This window comes from Polyergus mexicanus, unplaced genomic scaffold, assembly GCF_030449975.1.
Source record: "Polyergus mexicanus isolate NDT 795.1 unplaced genomic scaffold, iyPolMexi1.0 SCAF_3, whole genome shotgun sequence".
Lineage (NCBI taxonomy): Eukaryota > Metazoa > Arthropoda > Insecta > Hymenoptera > Formicidae > Polyergus > Polyergus mexicanus.
In genome coordinates this window covers 6,746,771-6,769,684 of record NW_027223323.1, presented here as the reverse complement: position 1 = coordinate 6,769,684, position 22,914 = coordinate 6,746,771, and the positions used below count along the sequence as shown (strand labels likewise).

The window sequence follows — 22,914 nt, the reverse complement described above, 5'->3', positions numbered from 1 at the left end:
AAAGTCCACGAATGTTTTCAGTGGGTAACGCATAATGTACACGTTCGTGTTTCGTACACGTTCGATCGTGTTCTGTTCTATGTGCACGAAATGCCGGTAACACAAACACTCAAAACATTTTTTGATAGCACATTCAGAATTTCTTATTCAATATTTTTATTATAATCGATCAATCAAACTAATTTAAATAAAAGAATATTCTAAGCTTAGACTATAAATTTTTTTAGAACTTTGATGTGACTAGAGTTGCGAGATATATTAGACATGTGTTTGAAACTCTCTGCATATATGTACAAATTTTATGTATCTGGAAAAAGTTTGTAGTTATCAATAGTTTTGCACTTTCAAAATTCCTATATATATTTTACATTTAATGGAATATATGCTAAGATTTTTAATTAAAGTCGCTCGCATTTTCTTCATTAATAATATTTGCTGACATGTTCTTATATTTAATCTTATATTTTTACTAAGATTTTATACATGCTTTTTTATGATTTTTTTCCTCTTTTATATTTTATAAGAAATGATAATCAAGTTAAAAAATCTATGTTACCTTTATAATTTAACATCGATCTAGTTGCCGAAATATCGAGAATATCCCAAAATATCAATATCTGTTGTCACATAGATATATATTAATTAACATATTTATCATTGCATAGACATATCTTGATTTTTGTAAGGCGAAATCTATATCACAATTCACTTCTTAACAAGTCTCGTTTAGCAGTTGATATGGCATCCTTAGATTTAAAATGCCGTCTTTCTATCTTGTTATCAGTTTCTAGCAATCTAATAATTTTATAGTATTTGTGAAACTTTCTCTTAATCAATTGCACCTTCTTTCGATCTTTCTTTCTATCAAGATCAATGGTAGAACCCAAAGTTAAATGAATATCTTTGATATGCTCTAATTTAAAAAGAATGATTTTACGTTTATTGCGTGCAACCTTCTTATCTAAAAAATTTAAATGCCGTCTTAGTTTTCTGTAATCTAGCAAAAGTTGCTCGATAATATCTAAGCACAGCCATCGTATTCTAGTAATACATTTATCTGGCGCCTCGCCAGTTCCCGCTTGACAGATGTTGATCAAAGCTTCGATGTGGGAATCATCGTTTAAGTTCGCTAGCACAAAGTTCAATAAGTTTGGAATAGTAATAGGAACAGAAAAGGGAAATACAGTGCTGTCCTCCTTCCTAAAAAGTTTTAGTCAAAAATAAATATTATTAGATATTGAGATGTTTTTAAATAATACTGAGTGCTTTGTATGAACAAAAATCTTTTTTGATCAAAAAGAAAAAAAAATATAGAATAAATAAGATATGTCTTGATTAAGATTCACATTTTGAAGCATGTTAATAAAAGTGACATTCAAGAAAATAAATGACTAAAAATTGCTTGATGCATAATTAACGCACCTCTTTGCAGGAAAAAATAAAATAGATGGGAAGCGATTCATGCTGTATTCCCATGGTAAATCGTTATTGTCCCCATCAATTTTTACAAAAATTAAATGATCCATATTGGATAAGTAATACGCCACTGTTAAATATACATATGATATAGCGCTACAAAATCCACAGTAAGGAGAGTAGTACATTACAACGACATCCTATAAAACAAATTTGATTATGAATTGATTTATCATAAAGTGCGATAATTAGCAATGAATCCATCTACCAGTATGTAATATTAATATTTTAAAGTATTAATATATATTAAAATATTTTATAAAGTTATGTTTTATTGAATTATATTATTTAAAGATTAAAGTCAATATAGATATTATTTATTGTATATTGTTATATATTTTATATTTTTCTCATTGCTAATTATATGATAAATGCACTGCATAACTGACCTTAGATGGATCTAAAATAGTGTCCAAAAATGTTTTTGTTGTTAATTCTGGTATACGAATTTTTGAATAAGAATCTATATTATTGCGGTTTTTATCATTATGCAATTTTTGCACTCTATGGTGTTGTGGATTACTTGAACGTAATGTTCGTTCTAGCAAACCTTGTGTATAATTGTTTATGAAATTGATGAGAGTGTATTCGCTGAAATCATGATGCATAATATATTGACTTTCTAGCTGCAACATAAAAAATAAAAAATATTACAAAAGAAATAACATACAATTTGTAAAAAAACATGAAAATTTCAAAAAGCAATAAACTAATCTTAAATAATTAACATTTATGATGCTCCAAACATGTTTAATTATATTAAAATATATTATTAAAATGTCATCTTAAAGCTTACTGCGGCATCCAAGATTACAACAGTACTTTTATTTCTTCGCTTTGAAATATTAATCCCAAGATGTTCTGCAAAATGGGAATAATGCAAACTGTCAATAGCTATTAAAGCTAGTGTCTTGTTGGTTTTGCAAACCAATTCTTTTAAGGTGATATTAAATTTCTGTGGAGAATCTTGCGGAAACAATGATGGATAATAATCATTTCCAGCCAACCATTTTTTGCAACTTTCTTTTAAAAAATTTCTTTTTACAATGCTCGCAGATCGCGAATCATTTTCTTCCTTCAATAACGATGTTCTATACTTCATATTTGTATGTAGCCTTAAAACAACAATAATATCTTCATATTTTGTAATTCACAAACATCTTCTGTATATGTTTATTTATAGAATCTATTAAATAAATTATTTTGAAATAATATATATAATTTTCTAAAATATATGTGTTCATATATATAATTATTGTTACCTTTTTAATTTTGATTTTTCCTGTAATCTCATTACCATGTAGTTCTTGTTATAATTGCTTATTTGCTCCTCATATTGTCCAATCATACTAGGAGATGTGAATATATCAGTATCTTTGCAAACATCACCAAATTTTTTAACTCTATAGATCTCTTTTTCTAATAGATTTGTCGCCTTTGTCTTGCATAAAGAACATTTATTCATCGCCACATTTGCACAACAGCTGTTGTTAATCCATTGCTGAATTGATATGGTAGTAATAGATTCCTTTACTTGTTCTGTATAGATTTTAGTCTTGTTCAGAAGATGGGCACATTCTTGATCTCTAGACAAATGACGAATTATCGCTGTACTTCGTTTATTTTTTAGACGAGTGATTATATCTTTTACTAGCATATTATCTGCACAGTTGTAATACTGTAAGCTGAGTTCTCTTATCTGAAAAATAAGAACATTTCGATATAATTTGTTTGATATAATTATATATCACTTTATAAAAAAATATTTATATATACTTCTTAATTACATATGTGAGGTGTTCCCTTTAATACTTTATTTTCCCAACATTTTTCGAAAATAAAGTTAAAAAATCATTATACTGATCATATACAAATGTAATTTTCTTTTGTGTTAGTAAATAAATATATATATTTATAAATATTTGGAATATAATTTTAAAACGCACCAGATTGTAAATGTAATTTTCTGTATGAAGTGGATTCCGTGGTGTAAAAAGAAATAAGACTGGTCCTTCATGTAGATAAGGTGCAAAAGTGAGTGCTTTGACACCTGGGGGTTGTAGCCAAAGGGATGGTTGATGAATAGAACTGCTAATCCAATTGAGGATATTCTCGGATGTCCATTCATTGTTTTCTGGATAACTCTGAGTGTTTTTATTAAAACTGCTGTATTATGTGCATAGTGAATAGAAACATTCACATATATAAACACTATACACTTACTAAAGATTCATTCCACATGAGTAAATTTGCTGATGGAAACTTATTTTGGACTCCAAAATGTAATTTACTAGATGATGCACTAGTTACTATAGCAAATACCAATTCTCTATTAGGATCTCTTTCCAGTGATCGTATTGCAGCCTTATAAAATTCTCGATATCCAGGAGTTTTATCTAACCTTGTAAAATTAAAATATCCTATGACTACTGCCTGCAAATTTTTAATAAATTACCAAATAATCAACAAAATAATATACTGTCACTAGAAATATTATATATGTTGCAATAAGCTATTTTATATTAGCTGAAAATAAGCTTGTTATTTCATTAATTTACACCTACATCATTGGCAATCAATAATTCTGTTAGTTGTTCTTTGTGTGTTATTCTGACAATGGGATTCATAAGCGCATCTAGAAAATGAATCATGTATGGTGCTGTGCGAATTCCTCTGTAATTGATACCAGATTCTCTGGCTGGATATAGCATCAGCACTGGATAACCATGAATTTTATTATATTGTACTCTGCATTCTGAATCAGGATGCCAACAATTAATGGCTGCAAAGAAAATCTAAGAACACAATGCAAATGTTAATGAATATATAAGAAAATGTATAAAATACTATCGTCAATCTTGTACCTGTGGATGATAAAACTGAGCAACACTTTCAAACTCGTTACGTAGAGCCTGGCTTTCTGCATCCCAAGGAGCATAATACATAACAAAACTAAAATCTGCCTGCGTTATCCTTTCAATCATCGCATCTAAATGACCTTTATAGAAATCCAATACTACGGAATTCTGATCAAAGAAAGGCTTTGCTATAGGAGGTTTGGAAACTTTGGGAGGTCTACAAAAAATATTCATGACAATAAACACTTGCAGACAATTAAGCTACTTACAAATACAAAAATAACTTATTGTGGTCAAGCTTTCAATCAAAAAAACAAATATATAATATCACAATTGGCTGTCAAATAGAGAATTTTTAAAGTCTCATCAATTTTTCTATTTAAGTTAATTGTGACGTTATGTCTATATATGTTTTTTGCTGGAAAGCTATCTTTTTGTATCCTTGTATCGTATCATCGTGAATGGAACACGTGTCACAAGTTGGATATTTAAATATGTAATAGATATAGTCTTATTAATCTATGTATCTAATGTTCGATGTACATTTCATTTATACGATCATGGTGTGATGATACGATACGTGGGTACAGTGAGTATATGTAATATATAATTTGTACATATTTTTTTTAACACATAATCTAAAACCCACGTGCTGTGCAGAGCTGCCATAGCTGTAAAAGTAATCGCGAGGAAAAAGCAGATAATTTCGTAAGAAAACATTTTGGCAGCCAGTCGCTCCTCTATCGCCAGTCTTTCCTTGGCCACGTCGTTATTTGTTGATTCAGACGTGGATGTTGACGAAATCCGGTTTGACGGATTATCGGCATTTCTTGGCAGGGTTGTCTCACGTTCCTCGCTCGACGTCCGTTCATCCATCGCCTGTTCACCACGGCGTTCACAAGACATTCGCATACATCTTTATCGCTAAAGTCTGAATTTTCGTTGCTTCCTTTTCGCATAAGAGATTATTTATTCCTTTGCTTTATTAAATTGCCATCTTCTTCAAGAAACGCATAATGCCACTTGCCACTTATTCGATTCTATTGGCACTGACAGTGAGCTGTCATGGGGACAGATTATAAAGTCCTCTATCGGTCGGCCGTAAAAACTACGGATTTTAATTTTCCAATATTATAACTAAAATACTACAAAAAATGCATTAAAATCGTATGATATTCGTAATTACAATAAAATCGTTTGCAGCTCGCTAAAAAGCGTTTTTTTTTTTTTTTTTTTTTTTTTTTTTTTTTTTTTTTTGAACGAGTCAAAATGAAATTTCAAACATGTGCATCTAAAGGTACATTTTCACGTGCTGCAAACTCGTGCAGCAAAGAGGTCACGTGATCGAAATGGACGAATCAGCGGCCAGAACGTCGTCACTCATTCGTTCATTTCGATCACGTGACCTTTTTGCCGCGACGAGTTTGCAGCACATGAAATTGTACCTTAAGATGAGCTTTAATCGCGCGAGTGTATGTATTTTATTTATTATAAAATTTAAAACTCCTGAAATGTAAAATCTGCCCTTTTTTAGCAATCTATATAATTATAATGAATATGTCTCAAAAGGAAGGTTTCACAAGGAAACACAATTTCTCCGAAGTCAAACATGAAAAATGCAGATATTATTGATGCGACGTATTTAATTTATTATTATAATCATTTTTAGACAGATTGCGCTAAATCCGGTTCTTCAGCGACTTTTCTAGTCAACTTATTGTTAGTAAATAATATATCAAAAAGAAAAAGTTTCACACATGAAGAAATACAATTTCTTCGAAGCAAAATATGAAAAGGTATACAAAATATTATTCGCGTTCTTCGCGGCGAAAGGGTTATTGGACACCGGACGGGTCAACGTGTTAAGGCTGTTTCACATAGGACGCGTCCTGTCAAAAAGACGACAGGCGCAATGGCCGTATGTTCAGACGGACGACCGACGCATGCGCACTAGAAACTTGGTCTTTCAAGAACAGTCAAGTGTCATCTCTATGTATATTTATATCCTACGCTTATACTGTGGTTATAGAGGTCTCACAGTGGAAATAGGAGCTGGGGGAGCTCGGTGCTGCCGGCGTGTGGCAAATCAACAAGCTATTATTACCTTTTTCGTTTGCGGGAATTGTTGCTCGGTTCGCTAACCGGGTCGCGGTGCATCGGTATCATCGGTTCGTCTTGAGAACTACTCGGGGGTTATTGTTCGGTAGTTGCCATTATTTGTTTTTATTCTATATTATTTAAGTGAATATATTTGCCTGATGATATATCTTCTTTCTGCATATGGAAAGTGGGTCAGTGCTTTTTGCGCTAATTTGTATCTCTTTTTTTGTGCGTTAATTTAAATATATCTGTGTGTGCGTGGTTGTGTGTGTGTGTATGTGTGTGTGTGTATGTGTGAATTCGGTATTACCATCTCTGAACTCTGAATATGGTAAGTATCGGATAAAATGTCGGGTGGTATACCCCCCCCCCTCTACCTTGCGGCCCCCCCCTCCCTCGTTGCAACGACGCGCCCCGTAATTTTTGGGTTACATGACGTTGGTGATGGAGGAGTGTTGTATGTGCCTGTGTGCGATAGATTCCCGATTTAATTTTAGATATACGAGAAACACGAAAGAGAAAAAAAGTTCACTTGACGATCAAGACTCTCGCATCGTATTTATAAAGCGAAAGAAAAAAAAGATTATTGTTTCAAAAGTCGATATTATTTTTGCATTTTATCTATAAGAGTAGAGAGAGAGAGAGAGAGAGAGAGAGAGAGAGAGAGAGAGAGAGAGAGAGAGAGAGAGAGAGAGAGAGAGAGAGAGAGAGAGAGAGAGAGAGAGAGAGAGAGAGAGAGAGACGTATGAAGTATGTGTGTTCCTGCTTTCAAGAAAATCACTGTGATCTTTGTACAGTTATATGAGTTGACAAATATATTTTGATGAAGATGAGATTAAAAGCATCTCTTAGTTCATGTATATAGCTGTGGATCAAAATTTAAATTAAATTACAGATAAACGGTGTATTTATTTATTGTGAGTATATTTGCAAAAATGAAAATGAGGATGTTAATTAAATAATAATAATAATTATATTATGTCTTCTTACAATCTCAATGCTTTCGCAAAACTTCTAGAAGAGGTAAATCATTTTAATCTGCAAATATTTTCAACATCTTGATAACATAATACAGTGGATTCAATATACAAGTGATTATATATAATTGTTTTATAATTAATAGGAACTTCTCTCTCTCTCTCTCTTTCTTTATAGAATATATGTATTGTATATAATATACCTTATAGAATATGTGAAATTTACATTGAGCTTTGTTTATCAATTATTTTCAATTACTTGAAAATTTAGCTCTTATTTTTTTTTTTTTTTTTTTACATATTAAGTTAATACGCATTCTAGTTTTATGATTTACCAATTTAATTAATCTTTCTCTAAAGAAAGTAATTTTTAATCTATGAAATGTAAAGCAATTTTTCACGTTACAGTTTTATAATGCTATAAAATGCATGGCAGAATTTATTTCTAATTCATTGTGATTATGTATAATAGTATATTTTGATTCTATATTTATTGTAACAGTTGACAGTTTGTAATTTTGCGATGTTACTCATTTTTTCATTTTATGAATTTTATTTCAAGAGATAAAATCTTTGTTATTTTATTTTATTTTTTTTTCTTTTTCAAGTTGAGAGAAAAGCACACAGGAGGCTTCTCATGTAGAAGTAATTGATTTCCCATAATCATGCATACAAGTGGAAAAATCATGTGTGAGATATCAAGTTAAAGACATAAAATATCATAGATGATGAAGGTAAACTCTTGATATATAATCGTAAAATGTTGATGTATTTTTTTATACTCGCAATTTCGAAAAATAATTGTTTCTATCAACAAACACCATTATTTGCAGAATATTTTGAAAAAGTTTTATAAAGTATATAAATACTGTATTTTTAATGCAAGAATATTTTTCTTGTATACTATCAATTTACAAAATAATTTGCAAGCTTTGAATTATTTTATAGAAATAAATTGATAAACAAATATTCTTTACAAAGTAAAGCCAAACATGAAATTTGTGTACTTTATTGAGATTTCGTATAATATATGGAGATGATCTCAATTATTGTTAAATGATTCTCTTCTGCATATCATTAATAAACTTTTATTAAAACATGGCTAAGAAGTCATCTCTCGAGTTTACATTAATAATATATTATTAGTACTTATATATATTTTAATATTGACACTTCTTTTCTAGTGTGATAAGCTATTTATTCACATAAAAAGTATTTGGAATTTGCACATATTTCTCTGTTAAGATTTCATATTCTTAAAAAATGGAAAAATGTGTTTTGAAATGTTCAGACTAATTTTTTAAGAATTTATTTGTGAATGTGTATGATGGTTGGAAACTTTCTCTCTCTCTCTCTCTCTCTCTCTCTCTCTCTCTCTCTCTCTCTTTGTCTCTATTTTGGTTTTGCGGTTCCTGAGATGAATATGGACAAGAAAGTAGTAATGTAAATGAGATCATGTATGAATACATAAATGCATACATATATAGTAAACGAATACATAAGCCGGCGCACGCGCGTTTCTGCGAGTCGATAATACATGTACCATCGAGTCAACCAACTCCAACATCGTGCTGCGCATCGATAATCCCAATGCAAGCATCTCAAAATTGTTAAAAGCGTAGGAGGATTCGTATGCATATCATTCGCGTTTTTTTTTCTGAAATTTATGGTATTACCATACCAATTGATACAATCATATCTCAAATTTGTTATATTGTTACAAATAGGATATATATTGACATCTAAATATCAGTCTTTTTATATAACAATTTTCTTAAGAAGATTAATAATATTGCTGGCTCGTTTATTTCAATATTATTTGCAAATTATCAAAATGTCTTTGGTACAGATATTGGTATACCAATTTTGTATAGTTATACCAATTCTGCTTATGAGAAAGCATCAGTATTTCGGCAATATTCGGCATATCATCTCCGTTATTGCGATATTCCTACTACGAGATATCAAGTTATTGCAGAATACGCAGGATTAAGCGTTAATCTACTACCAATTTATTATTCTATTCTTAAACTGTTGATTAATTTCCAGCAAAAGATAAGATAACATATAGAAGCGTGATTTTCATATAATTGCAAAATTATGTTAATATTTAAGGAGGAACTGCATGTCAAAAGTGAATAAATCTAAATAAATATATTAACATTTCGAGATTCGTGATTTTGACATTGCGCACACACATCCACAAAATATTTTTAGCGTTTTAAAATATAAAATTAATAATTAATTTGTGAATTAAAATAAAGATTTGCCATGCAAAATCAATCTTAAAATTGTCAATATATTTTATCTTATATCGAACTAACTTTTTTATAGTGATTGTACCATAAAAATTTTATAATGGTTGTACACAAAAATTCATGAAAATAAAAATTTTGATTTCACAGAACAAATCTTTAACTCACAAATTAATTATTGATTTTAAATTTTAAATGACTAAAAGTGCTTTTTATGTGTGTGTGTGTGTGTGTGTGTGTGTGTGTGTGTGGGCGCGCGCGCAATGTCAATTCATGAATCTCAAAATAGATTAAATTGATTAATTTTTGAAATATATTTTGTATGAATGTATTGTCAATATTGTATATTCTTAATCTATTGTATTTCTTTTTCAAACATATACCTTTATATAATAATAAATTATATATAAATATCATAAATTGCATGATTTTCTGTATTTTTTTAGGATTGATAATAGAAGTATCTTAAATTACGTTCCTTGGGACGAGATTATATACAAAGAAAACAGAAGGGAGAACATCTATAGCGATGCAAGGTGCGTATAATTGATGTTGTTCTTGCTGAATCGCTATAAGGATATGCGAAAGAGAAGAAAAAGGGAGCATTAGAGAAAGTTTATTTAATAATGTAAATGACGAAGAAAATGATATCTCTAAAAATGATTCACAGAGCAAGCAAGACTTATTCGAGAAGGCTTCGTTTGCTTATAATTCCCAGTTGCCAACAATTTCGTTTGTTTACATTATTTTGCCGATAGCTTTGATTATTACTTATATCTTGTATATATATATATATATATATATATATATATATATATATATATATAAATCTATAATTATTTATTATATATATATATATATAATAAATAATTATAGATTTTTTTTATACAGAAAGGGCGATGTGGGATGGATTTCGTTTTTCGTGAATAGTTATCATTATATATAAAATTGTACGATTATAAATCTTTATTAATTTTTATTTTTTTATTCACTAAGGAATGCCCAAACAACTTATTTTTATTATGTGTATAAGATACATGTGTGCAATAAAATTACATGTGTGTGCAATGTGTGCACTTACATCAAATTATTACATGTATGTGTGCGATAATGCTTATAGATAATCTCGATTGTTGACAATTGTAGCTATATTGACCAAATTATGTAGGCCAACAAAACTGTAGGCAATTGGGATTGTAGGCAAATGAACTCCTTCCAAATTATTCCCGTTCGTTGAACTCCGTTTCGAAAAGAACCGACTTGATTTCTTTTATGGTTGCGCAGTCCACTTTCCGTGAGACAATGATACATTGTTCAGGGATTTGCTTCGATTTAGAATGTAAATAAATAATATATTTGATTTGTGCGCGAAAATCAAATCAACATACGCTATATTTTATCAAAAATTCTTTTATATTATTTGTTTAATTAGATAAAAAGATAATTAATATTATATATATTGCAAGTATCAGTTTTACTTCAATTATTTATTTAATTATAATGTAATAGATATATTTAAGGTAGATATTGCTATCATGCAAATTCCTATGATTGTTTTTTTTATATATTAAGACTATATGTACACAAATCGTAGATATAGTATATATTATAGATTGAACATTAATGACTGAGCCTAAGAAAGTAGGAAGAAAGCGAAGACATAACTGGAAGCTTCACCTTTCCTTAATGAAAGAAAGTGGGAATAGCTAGAACAATTGAATGTTTGATTATATGGATGTAAAAATTTCAATTCTGTTATGTCATTCCGCAAACATGAATAGAAAAAAAACATTTCAAATTTTAATTAATTTTATATATAGTGCTCCTTTTTTTTTCTTCTTCAAAATATTAGTATACATATCAATTAAAGCATAAAAAATATTTATAAAATAAAAATTATTGTTATATTTTTGTACAATGCATATATGTACATATGTGCATATATATATATATATATATATATATATATATATATATATATATATATATATTTCGATTATGAGTTTTATAAACCTTTTTATGATGGTCATAAGTGTGACTCTGCGTCCGTTCGGCGGAGGGATAAGCGATCGCGAGAAACGCGAAATTACCATGATTCGTTCAATATCGAAAGTAACATTGACCCCGATCCAAATCGGGGATCCTACTTATTAGAAAAGATACTTTAGGTCGCACCTGTGTATCTCGCACGAAACCGGTTCAAGAATCATCTTAACGATAGGATGCGCTTACTTTTCAGACGACGCGGTAGTGGACAACTTCGCAGCGGCGAATCCTTTTACAGGCATCAAAGGTTGAGTTTGAAGGAGATTTCGCTCACGGAGCGGGATCTAGATGCTAGATAGGATTGGAACGAAATAGAAGAAAGGAAGAGTGAGAGAATAAAAAACAGAGTTGTGACAGACGCGAAACAATCAAGAACAAGATAAGGGAAGAAAGAGGGATGGGTGCTGGGATGGGTAGGAGTGGCACGAGCGGCGGTCTTCTCGAGGCACTTCCCACGGGAACTCCGTTCCATGTGGCAATGCTTGGTCTCGATAGTGCCGGAAAGACAACCGCCCTGTACAGACTCAAATTCGATCAATATCTCAATACTGTGCCGACCATCGGTTTTAACTGCGAGAGAATTCGCGGCGGCATCGGAAAAGCTAAAGGTACCTTTTCCTCATTTCTGTCCTTTTTTTTATTATTTACAAAATTCATTAAATTAATTCTTAAGTATTTAGCCTTCTTAAATATTTAAATATTTAGCCTTAAGTATTTCATTTAATATTTTTTAACATAGGTGTAAATTTCCTTGTATGGGACGTCGGTGGACAGGAAAAGTTACGGCCATTATGGAAATCATACACGAGATGCACAGACGGTATCATTTTCGTCGTTGACTCCTGCGACACCGAAAGGCTTGAAGAGGCAAAAATGGAACTTACCAGGACAGCGAGGAGTCCGGACAATGCGAGCGTGCCGATTCTAATTCTCGCCAACAAACAGGATTTACCTGGTATATAACCGATACTACAAACATTATACATATGTACACATAAAGGACAGTGGAACAAGAAATTTTTCTAAAGGTATACGTAAACAGCACGAAGCACATCGTTTAAATATTAGAGCTTATCAAAATAAATTATTTATTTACTTGTTAATCATTGATTAAATATATAAAATACGCAATTCCTCTCTTATAGGGGTATATTATTCAATTTATTATTGTCTCTAGTAAATCTTTAATTGCTTCGGAAGGTGACGTAAGAACAAATTTTGCGCGCGCGCATGTAGAACTTTAATATAGAGATTACCAATTTACTCAATTTATCTCCTTTTTTCTACTTTTCTCTTTTTCTTTTCTTTCTCTCTCTTCTTTTCTTTATCCTTTTTCTTTTCCTTCTTTCTTTCTTTTGTTTCCCTTTTCTCTCCTTTTTTTCTTTCCTCTTTTCCTCTTATTTTTTCTATTTTGTTTTCTTTTTTTTTATTGCCTTTCTTGTCTTGCCTCTTTCTCTCTCCCCTTTCCCCTCTCTCTCTTTTCCCCTCTTTTTTCCTCCTTTTTTTTCTTTTTCTCATTTCGTTTTCTTTATCTTCTTCTTTTCCTTTTTCTTTTCTTTTAACACTTTTTATCAATTTATTAACTTTAATTGATATTAGTTTTTTTACTTTGGAATATATAATATAGATAGTTTACGGAGAAAATTTAATATAGTCAGTAGGTAAATAACGATATACAGTAAATGTAATTCTTTAGCTTGAATATTTTACTTCGTTTTGTTAATAAGCTGCTGTCTACAATCTAGGCGCGAAGGAAGTCAGCGAACTGGAAAAGCATTTGGGAGTTTTGGAACTAACTGGAATGCCCGGTAGTTCTTGTATTCGTGTACAACCAGCGTGTGCTATTACGGGTGAAGGACTCCACGAGGGCTTAGACACACTATATCAGTTGATTTTAAAGCGACGCAAATTGGCTAAACTGAATCGGAAACGAGCCAGGTAGGCCAGGGCGTCGGAAGACTGCACATGCGTCTTCTGATATTGTCAATCGCGGACAGTTTCTCCTTTATCAACACTTTCTATAACTTCCACTTCATCTTCCTTTCCCAATTGTGATGGGGAAATAACATAGTGACTTGAAAGAAGAGAATGGTGTCGATCATCTTTTTTTGACTTTTGTTCGCGGTGAATCTAACGCTATTGAAGCGATGTAAAGCTTACATTGAGCTTTTGTATGTGTGTGTATGTATGTTTGTACATATAAATATATATCAACTGTAGAGCTGTATTGATATAAAAAAAATGAGAACGAGGGATTTTAACAACTATTGTTCCTCTTTCTGTATTAGATTGTTGCATATAAGATATGAATTTTTTACTAAAAGTTGAAAGAATTGTTATTTAAATATGTACAATGGAATTTTAACTAAAATATGTTAATAAATATGTTATAGTTGCGAGTGTATTTAGTTTATTGCTCAGACAATGAGAGGCGAGCAAAGTATGAAGAAACGGTTTTTGAAACGGTTTGAGATATCGACAAATTTTTTTTGTCAAATTAATAAAAATAATGCTTTTAGCACCATTTATAAGTGAATTTACAATAATAATAATATATTTAGGGAATAATATATTTATATTTGCTATATGATAGAAATTTGTTTTGGTAATAGAGTGATATGGATTTCAGTGGAATTTATGCTAAGTTAAATTTATTTTGTATGCAACAATATAATGATTAAAATAATCATAAATATAAATGTGTGACAATGCTAGTCGACTGAGAAAATTTTATCATTGCAATGAAGAAAAAGTTTATATGAAAATGGTATATAAATGTAAGTAAAAATTTGTAAATAAATTTAAAAAATTATAATTTTATGCTGGCACAAATTTAAGATGCATATTAACACGAACAACGAAGTTTGTCAATGTGGAAAATCTGTGGTCATATAACGTTTTAAATTATCTAGCAATATTTTAGTAAATGCTATTATCGTTATATTATTATTATTACAACATAATTGTTCTCATATTTTTTGAATATGAAACAATATGGCAATATGTTTTATTTATATATGCAAAGAATCGACTGCTTATTTCTTAAAGTTCACATCTATTTGTAAAGTTTTTGTTATGAATATAAATGTATAAATGTATAAATGTATTTGTTATTAAGGAAACATGATTATTATTACAAAATATAATAAAGTGCAATTTTATTAATTTAATTTTCTTCCATTTATAAAATTAATCTAAAAATCTAATAAAACAATATGTGTTTGCGATTAATCGAATTATACGTTGCTTATCGGAATGTCGTTATATATTTTCTACAAAATTTCTTTTCCCTATTTTTTTTCGTTTGCTTCAATCTCAATAATTAAATGCTTTTGGTCTTGATTCAAAGTACATTATTTGACTTCATTGCATTTATTTCGATATTGTTACATTTGCTCTAGAATGTCAAATTGAAAATCATCTGGCAACTTGGAACGATATGTGCTAAAATCGTAATGTTTGCAATAATCGGTGAAAAAGGTGAGATATTGAATTTCTTTATCCGTCGGTTTCAGCGCAAGTGACGGCGGCTTCGTCTTCACGGTGATAGGCACCGAACGTCGATTTAATGGTCGCTTCTTTTTCGTAGGCGGTTCCATTATGCGTTTCAGCGCATCCAATAATCTATGCATTAACTGAAACTAGTAGATATATGAATTATAATCCAAATATTAATTATGTTCAGGATGTTCCTATAAAATAACTATGTATTTTGATGAAATTACAAGTATTTTAAAAAATTGTTATACACGATGCATAATGGGGCATGTCCATTGTTATATAAATTCATGTATTTATAAAAGTTTAATGGTTTTATACGATTTTTCGTTAATTTTTTTATTTCCTTTTCAAATCCATATAATTAATGATGAATATGTAAGAAGGGATTTATATAAAATCATACAGGATAAAAGGCACACATATTTTTCATAATCCCTATTATTTCGCAAAATAGAGTCATTTTAGGAACACCCTGTATATAATTATATAGAAGTTATTTTGTATAATGTAATCATTATTAAAAACTGTTTAAGATATTTGCAAGGTTTATATTTATCATAGATAAAAAATAAAGTTTTGAATTTGAATTCTACCTTTTTTGCAGCATTTTCCGCCTCCTTTATAGCTTTTGTTTCTTGTTTGAATCCTTCCTTTTCGCAAGCCCGGACAACTTCACGAGGTAAATTGTCCAACTGACGATTGAATTCTTCATGGATTCTTTCGATCCATTTCATCATTGAAAAACTATCGAGATTTGCATCGTTTGGACCCACGCAACTCTCATAAGTGTCCTCCACGAAAACATGAAGATAGAGTATCTCTTCAGAGCAGACAAGACGTCGAAAAACGTTTCGGAGAAGATAATTGGCATGTTCTTCAAGGTTTGCCGCTCTATCCTCCGCTTTGCTAATGGAATTCTATTGAATACTTTGATTCGTAAAACTAATCATTAATGATAGAAACTATTATTATATAATTGTTGTAAGAAATTGAAAGAGTTAAATGTTGTAGAGATTTTTAATATTTTTCTGACAAATAATAGTATTTAAGAAAATTTTATGAAGTCTAATTGAAACATTTTTATATGTATTTTTAAATGAATAATTGAATTTTTTTGGATTGACATGTACTTCTAAATCATCAATCATTGAAGTAATCTCATCGATCTCCTGCTTGATTTGTATTTCTGTTGCAGTGATAGTCATAGCCATATCCGCCATTGGTGCAGCAAGTGATTCGAGATGAATAAGTGCGTTTAAATTTTGCGTTTCCATTGCTCGAAAAATACGGATTAAATCGAAAGGATCCTCAAAATAAAGCTCGGTGGGGCCAGCATCACTAACATCCTGCTCGAATAGCTCTAACACGGGAAAAAATAGTTTACACTTTTTTTTACTGGATTAAAATAATTAAAAACGGAACGTTTTAGTATATTTTTTAAATCTATAATATCGAAGTAGTGCTATGCAAAAGTGACGACATATAACGAAATTAATTACATTTTTGACGTGTAATGCAAGAAAAAGATTTATACGAGTTTTTTACTATAGCATCTTAACACAGTATAGCTGTACGTGATAAAAAGTCTTAAAATCTTTAATTTTATTTCTTATATTTAGGATAAAAAAAATACTAAATGTTTTATCTGGAAATCACCTATTAAGTCCTCCAAAGAGGCTTCTTCATCTGGTGTTCTATATTTGCTAAATAAATTCGTAGCATCAATGGAAACAATGCTTCCTGAATCAAATCGGGAAAGCCAGTCATGCTTGATTTTCCAAGGGATAGGTGATATCCGATAAAGGAAAATTTGACACATTTTTACTATTCTCCAATTATCTTCCCAAAAATAAACATCCAATCTGCGTTGACCGAATTGTTTCGAGAGTTCATTTTTTTGACTGTTGATTTCTTCCGTCAGCTTCACTTCCTTTTCCGCTTTTTTCAGCATTTCCATACTTTTTTCGTGATCTTTTGACAGGAATTCTTCGAAGCCACTTACGTATCGTTCACTATAATACTTTTATGAAACGATAAAAAAAATGAATCAATTTTACGTCAAAAAAATTACTCGACTAATTATATCGTATCAGATCACTAAAAAGCTTCTCGCGCGTATATAGAGTATTTTATCTAAGTTTATCATTTTCGTTATTGAATAAAGACTTTTCATAAGAATATTAATAAGACATTTTTGATTATATCTCTCATACCTGGATCTTTCGCAGTCGGCGTGATTCTTGTTCGAATTGTTGATCGATGCGAATGTAATCATCCTTTTCTTGACCAATTAAATGTTTCTTTTTCAGTATTTCTCGTATATTTTCAATATATTGTTTTAATGAAAATTTTTCTTCTACGGGTCTGCCGGATAATTCTATAAAATACTTTGGATCCACATCTGTCATTGCGATTGCTTTGTCCGAATCTTTATTTTTTTTTCTATTTATTTCAACATCTATCTGTGTAAATTTTTGAGGAATTATGACAATACATGACATGCGTATATAAATGTTTTTTTTTTTAATTTTGTATGGATTTGCGATACGACAAACATTGATATTATAAAGCGCTTAAAGAACAAATACAATAAAATGCTTTCTGTAAATTAAATGTTTCTAGAATAAAAATTATATAGGAGCAGTTTGTTTTACACAATAGCGTTCAAAGTTGTAACATACATGTAATCTTTGCAGAATATCTGAAGATTGCAAAGTTATATTGTTTTGTTGATCCTTGTAAATTCTTTTACGACGTTTGCTTATTGTTCTTTTCTTTTGCGCCTTCCACCATTGAAGATGAGCCAAGGTTTGGGAACAGGATGGAAAAGTAAAAGGCGACTGTTCTTCTTTTATCGTTCCTTTGTGATCGCTGATACAATATAATGATGCATTTTAAAATATTATCAAAATTTTTCGTATAATAACAAGTAATATATTTTTTTCTCTACTTGAAACTACAAATATACATCTCTTTTATATTAAGCAATTTTATTTAAAATATAAGGAAATGCAATTGAAAAAAGATAATGTTTTAAAGCGTGTAACACATGATTACCTGTACATTGCTGGTGTACGATTATTTTGATCGATTTTGTATATTTTGGAATTCATCTTTTGCGTCTTCTTTCTCATCAATCAGAATCGGAAGCCATTTATGCAAACTTGCGGTAACTAAGTGAGATCCGCCAAAAGATTTAATTTGTTTGACATGCGCTTTGTATTCCTACTGTAAAGCTATATATTTAGTGAGCTTTTAACACAGTTTCACAATATATGTACATACGTACTTGGCGTCGCGAAAATTTAAGATAAAAGAATTAATTATTTGATGAAATTTTTAATATATATTTTAACATTTTAAACGTTACCGCAAATTATAATCTCGTTATAAAAAGAAAATTTAAATTTAAATATAATATAAAAAAAAATATTTTGATTATATCTCTGCATAGAATAAGTAATTTTTATTCGCATATAAAACAATGAAAGGTTTTAGTCGTCGCTCATTATTTATTAAAAATTCTGTACATTTAGCCACATACACACATACATCCACACACACATATACATACAATTACAATCTTGTATAAAGTAATAGTCTTTCTTCTGTATCTATCCGTAACTGATAGTGTAACCCATAGACAACATCAGTGTTTCTTTAATCGCCGGATGCAATTGATTTTCGATATATCTAGTCAATACTTGACTCGCACCTTGCAAAAACACATCTTCCATTTCCCTCGTAATATATTCTTTCGATTGCCAATTCCTATTCGGATCTTCCGAATCGATAGAAAACAGATTATCAAAATTGTCATCTGCTACAAATTCTCTTACTTCCCGGGATATATTTTGCGACGTATCTTTGTTTTGAATGTCGTTGGTTGAATTAAGAATTTTGGTAAAGTTTACAAACTTTTCCGTTTGTTCGCGTTCATTCACGACAGTCTCTGCAAAGTCTTGCGGTGTAATAATCATCGCGATACGCCCGAATTGATTTTGAGGCGTCGTCGAACGTCTTTGGCGTAATAATGATTTAGTAATCCACGAATTCTTCTTCCATACGCCGAAATTTGTTTCAGCATGCGAGTAACGTGGATGTCGACTTTCATTGGATATAACAACATCCGTTTCTTCAGTGATTTCCGCTAATTTTCTCGGTTCCGCCGCATCGTACTTTTCATTCATAGGTAACAAGGGGGTCGGTGTTACCTGTAACAAAGGAAAAAAGATAGAATATTATACAGTATATTATTTACAATTTTCTTTACGTTTTTATTCTATATTTATTTTCAGTCAGATGTCATGAAATAAGTTTTACAATTTCGTAAAAATATTGTTTCGTAAAAGTATGTAGCTTTTACCTTATCATTGCCTGAATGATAATATGGTGGCCATTTATCCTGTCGTTTAATTTGTTTGTTGAGGCGCGTAGGATGACAGCCGTATGCATAGATCGAGGCGAATCTAGGTTCCAAGAAACTGGATTCTGTACGTATACGCATCTGGCCGCGTCCACGGGCGATCGGACTCGTAAGAAAGTCTACTCCTGCTCGTCTCAACCGTAATGTCATTCTACAGGATTCGGCGGAAATTGGAGCATGATAATCTCGTGGCATTAAAGATACTGTCGCAGACACTGACAGATCATTAAATATCACGCGTGTTTTCAGTGAATTGTTATCGGGCTCATACACACATTGTTCAACTCGCGCCCAATGGCCTCCCGCCTTTTTTGTGTTCTGCAGGAACTGCAAAATAATTCAAATTACATACATGATTTGTTTATTATTCAATCAATTTCATTTATTTTTTATAACACAAATTTCTTTTAGTAATCTCTTACGCGTTCACTGAGTAGTCGACATAGAATTGATAATGCAAAATAAGAAAATTACCTTTATAGTCATACGGGAAACAGACATTTCTAGGGGAATTGAACGTAGTTCCCGCTGGTACAATGTTCCAGTCTTCTCTTCGTCCAATTTATTTTTTCTGGTAGAATCTCTCTGAATTGCGTCCAAAGCACGCTCCAATCGTCCACTACATGCATCCCAATTGCTAATATCAGCATACACGAAACCAGTCGACAAGAGCATAAATAACCGAATCGTTAACGGTCTGAACTGCATCACCTGTAGTATATATATAAGTATTATAATTCTTTTTATTATATACAACATATAAATACAAATTTATCAAATCAATAAGTGAGCTGTCCGGTTGCAAGTATGCAAGTATCTTAGGTCATCAGACTCAGATCTCAGTAATGACTAATTGTCATTACTGAAAGACATTATCGGCTTATAAGCCGATCAAGTTATTATTTTGAATAAATAATAAAATATATACATTAGTACCTGTGAAAATAGAAAAAATAACACATCTGCTGAAAGTACTTTTATATACCGCTGAAAAATCTTTTTAAAGAGTAATATGTTACAGTTAAATAACAGTTAAATTTTGTGTTTGCTGAGATAATTACCAGTTAAATTAAGGAGAGAGATATCTAATGTTATGCAACAAAAAAAAAAAAAAATAAGAGAAGAATGCGCATTTTGCCAATGTGTATCTTAATTGACGTGATGTTTAATTAATAGAATGAAATAAAACTTGATATTTTAAGCGATACAACAACGACTACGATTTATGCGTTCGTCTACCTTCCCCACCCAAAGTATCTCCCAAGGCATATCCTGTAGAAACTCGGTGAACTCAAGTCGCCGAAACAGAGCATGAAAGAGTCTCCATTCTGCCTATCGTAAATGACAATTGGATTGTGTGAAACTAGGAAGTATAATCATTTTGGGTAGCTCATTAAGAATAATTGCAGTATGCCGAATTGATATCAATCTATAGATACAATTATTCCTATCACAATCAATCTAAAAAAAAAAAAAAAAAAAAATTAATAATTTTTAATTAATAAAAATATTTTTAATTTATATAATAAAAAGAACATATATATATATATATATATATATATATATATTATATGTTTCAATTAATAAAATTCACATACAATTAAGCTACACAAAATAAAAATCTATTAGAAGTTTAACATATAATGTAAAAATATTAAACGTTAAATTACAAATTTTTAATGTTTCCTTTAATTTCTAATTGGTTAATGAGTTGTACCATCGCAATAACGCATATACACACAAAAAGCATTGTACTCACACCTTTTACAACTTATACAGAGGAATCACAAGTTACACGAGATCTTATGATATATTACTATGGCGAAATTACATTGTTCGCAATTGTATGCTAATGCGGATTCTAAATTTCATTCCGCTGCGCTCTCGCGCTTCATCAATCATCGCGTTCAACAGATACGATCTTTACCTAGTGATTGATTTTACATTCACTAAGCGATTTTTTTCTCTTTCTTAGCTCCTCTCTTATTCTATTATTGATTGTATGCATATATAATTTAGGAGAATTTATATACACATAAAGATATGAATACGAAGTCATATTGATAATGATGTATATATACATACATACATACATATATATATATATATATATATATATATATATATATATATATATAATGTGCGATGTGTATTATTTAATAAATTAATAAAAGAGTGTTCACGTTGTTCAAATCTCTTTCTTTCTCTCTTTCGCATATTCTTTATCGCTCTGATTAGCATAACTAACGCGTATACTTTCACAATAATATGTACATATATTAAATCTGTATATTTTATTTTAGTTTTTATAAAAAAAAATCATACACTTACTTCGTGGAATATTTAAATTGATTTCCTTTCCCGATGACAGCGGATAAATCAGCTAGTGCTTGTGATAACGTACGTAAAATCGCTCGCACCTCCTCGCGCCGAGACACCGAAGAACAATAATGCCATGGAAGAAAGTGCTGCTACTCGTGCGCCTCTCAGATACACAGCGATTCGCACTGAAGTCATTCTTTTTCCTACTTACAACCATTGCGTGCTACCAGCATGCTGTAAGTGACAGGTAAAAAGTGAGACGCGAACTTTGCCTATAATTGTATATCGGTTATTATTAATTGTTTCAATAAAAATCAACAGTCTCATATTGTAATGAGAGGGTCAACGCAAAAAATGGGATATCAACCTGTTACAAAAAAAAATAAAAAAAAATAAAAATTTATATATATGACTTTATATAATTTTTCGAGGCGAGGAGTAAAGAAACGAGGATAATTAATTAAATAAATTATATAATATATTATCTTGATTAACATAAAATTTATTTTGTAAAGTATTTATTTTATATACTCACTCCTTGCAAGCTTATAATATATATATGATTGCTTATAATTCTCATGATTAAAATTTAAATCTGAGATAAATAGTTTATTATTTGTGTGTCGGTAAGCGAATCACTAAGGACTACCCGGGAAAAAAAGTTTATATCCGTTTAATACGAATGTATGTATTTGTGTGTACGTATATAATGGCCTGAAGATAGCCGCTTCCGAGTCCAATAATAGCTAGACGCATCGCGTCTAGTTACTTGTGCATTATGACCGTTGTTTAAGGCCGTAAATAAATTGACCAATGACAGTCAAGAATTTTCGCAATATAGTAAAAAATGTTTGAATGCGATCGGTCGATTTGCTTATGGTCTTATAGTTACAACTAGAACTTTTTCATGTCGACCAATGAGAGCAAAAATATCCGAAATTTTGGCGCATCGA

The 22,914-nt window shown here is 30.6% G+C and overlaps 4 protein-coding genes across 12 annotated transcripts; 1 reads left to right on the top strand and 3 right to left on the bottom strand.

The window, feature by feature from the left end:
* Positions 1-35: 35 nt before the first annotated feature.
* Positions 36-5,521, bottom strand: LOC138945263 (thioredoxin domain-containing protein 11). Of its 2 annotated transcripts, XR_011448950.1 has the most exons (11): positions 4,984-5,521; positions 4,341-4,551; positions 4,041-4,271; positions 3,700-3,909; positions 3,423-3,620; positions 2,739-3,175; positions 2,273-2,591; positions 1,866-2,102; positions 1,423-1,616; positions 557-1,200; positions 36-307 (listed from the first exon to the last, which is right to left on the bottom strand). XR_011448950.1 is itself a non-coding variant. In XM_070316662.1 (10 exons), exons 1-10 carry the CDS (start codon positions 5,244-5,246, stop codon positions 699-701), a joined length of 2,802 nt encoding a protein of 933 aa, XP_070172763.1. In that variant the 5' UTR covers positions 5,247-5,521; the 3' UTR covers positions 36-698. The 2 variants fall into 2 exon arrangements, 1 of the variants encoding a protein (XP_070172763.1); XM_070316662.1 differs by having other exon boundaries at positions 36-1,200.
* Positions 5,522-6,365: 844 nt separating this feature from the next.
* Arl4 (ADP ribosylation factor-like 4) lies at positions 6,366-15,686 on the top strand. Of its 7 annotated transcripts, XM_070292825.1 has the most exons (7): positions 6,366-6,625; positions 8,020-8,145; positions 10,113-10,202; positions 11,906-12,320; positions 12,452-12,667; positions 13,440-13,650; positions 15,228-15,686. In XM_070292825.1, the coding sequence occupies exons 4-7, from the start codon at positions 12,110-12,112 to the stop codon at positions 15,349-15,351; spliced, it is 762 nt and encodes a 253-aa protein (XP_070148926.1). In that variant the 5' UTR covers positions 6,366-6,625; positions 8,020-8,145; positions 10,113-10,202; positions 11,906-12,109; the 3' UTR covers positions 15,352-15,686. The 7 variants fall into 7 exon arrangements, 5 of the variants coding, with proteins under 5 accessions (XP_070148926.1, XP_070148925.1, XP_070148924.1 ...); XM_070292824.1 differs by lacking the exon at positions 8,020-8,145 and having other exon boundaries at positions 6,366-6,537; XM_070292823.1 differs by lacking the exon at positions 8,020-8,145.
* LOC138944913 (cilia- and flagella-associated protein 100) lies at positions 15,640-18,278 on the bottom strand. The gene is made up of 7 exons (XM_070315983.1): positions 18,271-18,278; positions 17,895-18,084; positions 17,427-17,675; positions 16,870-17,233; positions 16,344-16,573; positions 15,807-16,130; positions 15,640-15,648 (listed from the first exon to the last, which is right to left on the bottom strand). The coding sequence occupies exons 1-7, from the start codon at positions 18,276-18,278 to the stop codon at positions 15,640-15,642; spliced, it is 1,374 nt and encodes a 457-aa protein (XP_070172084.1).
* A 549-nt stretch (positions 18,279-18,827) lies between these two features.
* Positions 18,828-22,093, bottom strand: LOC138931647 (uncharacterized). Of its 2 annotated transcripts, none has more exons than XM_070292637.1 (4): positions 21,971-22,093; positions 20,114-20,350; positions 19,580-19,966; positions 18,828-19,427 (listed from the first exon to the last, which is right to left on the bottom strand). In XM_070292637.1, the coding sequence occupies exons 2-4, from the start codon at positions 20,345-20,347 to the stop codon at positions 18,828-18,830; spliced, it is 1,221 nt and encodes a 406-aa protein (XP_070148738.1). In that variant the 5' UTR covers positions 20,348-20,350; positions 21,971-22,093. The 2 variants fall into 2 exon arrangements, with proteins under 2 accessions (XP_070148738.1, XP_070148737.1); XM_070292636.1 differs by lacking the exon at positions 21,971-22,093 and adding an exon at positions 20,879-20,929.
* Positions 22,094-22,914: the final 821 nt, after the last annotated feature.

Coding starts and splice junctions, on each gene's coding strand:
- Arl4 (XM_070292824.1), top strand. CDS start 12,110: ATGGGTGCTGGGATGGGTAGGAGTGGCACGAGCGGCGGTCTTCTCGAG. Junction 12,321..12,451: donor CGGCATCGGAAAAGCTAAAG/GTACCTTTTCCT, acceptor TTTTTAACATAG/GTGTAAATTTCCTTGTATGG. Junction 12,668..13,439: donor CAACAAACAGGATTTACCTG/GTATATAACCGA, acceptor TTTGTTAATAAG/CTGCTGTCTACAATCTAGGC.
- LOC138931647 (XM_070292636.1), bottom strand. CDS start 20,908: ATGCCTTGGGAGATACTTTGGGTGGGGAAG. Junction 19,967..20,113: donor TTTCCCGTATGACTATAAAG/GTAATTTTCTTA, acceptor ATTATTTTGCAG/TTCCTGCAGAACACAAAAAA. Junction 19,428..19,579: donor ATCATTCAGGCAATGATAAG/GTAAAAGCTACA, acceptor CCTTTGTTACAG/GTAACACCGACCCCCTTGTT.
- LOC138945263 (XM_070316662.1), bottom strand. CDS start 5,246: ATGCGAATGTCTTGTGAACGCCGTGGTGAACAGGCGATGGATGAACGG. Junction 3,910..4,040: donor AATTATTGATTGCCAATGAT/GTAGGTGTAAAT, acceptor AAAAATTTGCAG/GCAGTAGTCATAGGATATTT. Junction 1,201..1,422: donor TTATTTTTTCCTGCAAAGAG/GTGCGTTAATTA, acceptor AAAACTTTTTAG/GAAGGAGGACAGCACTGTAT.
- LOC138944913 (XM_070315983.1), bottom strand. Junction 17,676..17,894: donor ATATTCTGCAAAGATTACAT/GTATGTTACAAC, acceptor AAATTTACACAG/ATAGATGTTGAAATAAATAG. Junction 16,574..16,869: donor CTCTTTGGAGGACTTAATAG/GTGATTTCCAGA, acceptor TTCCCGTGTTAG/AGCTATTCGAGCAGGATGTT.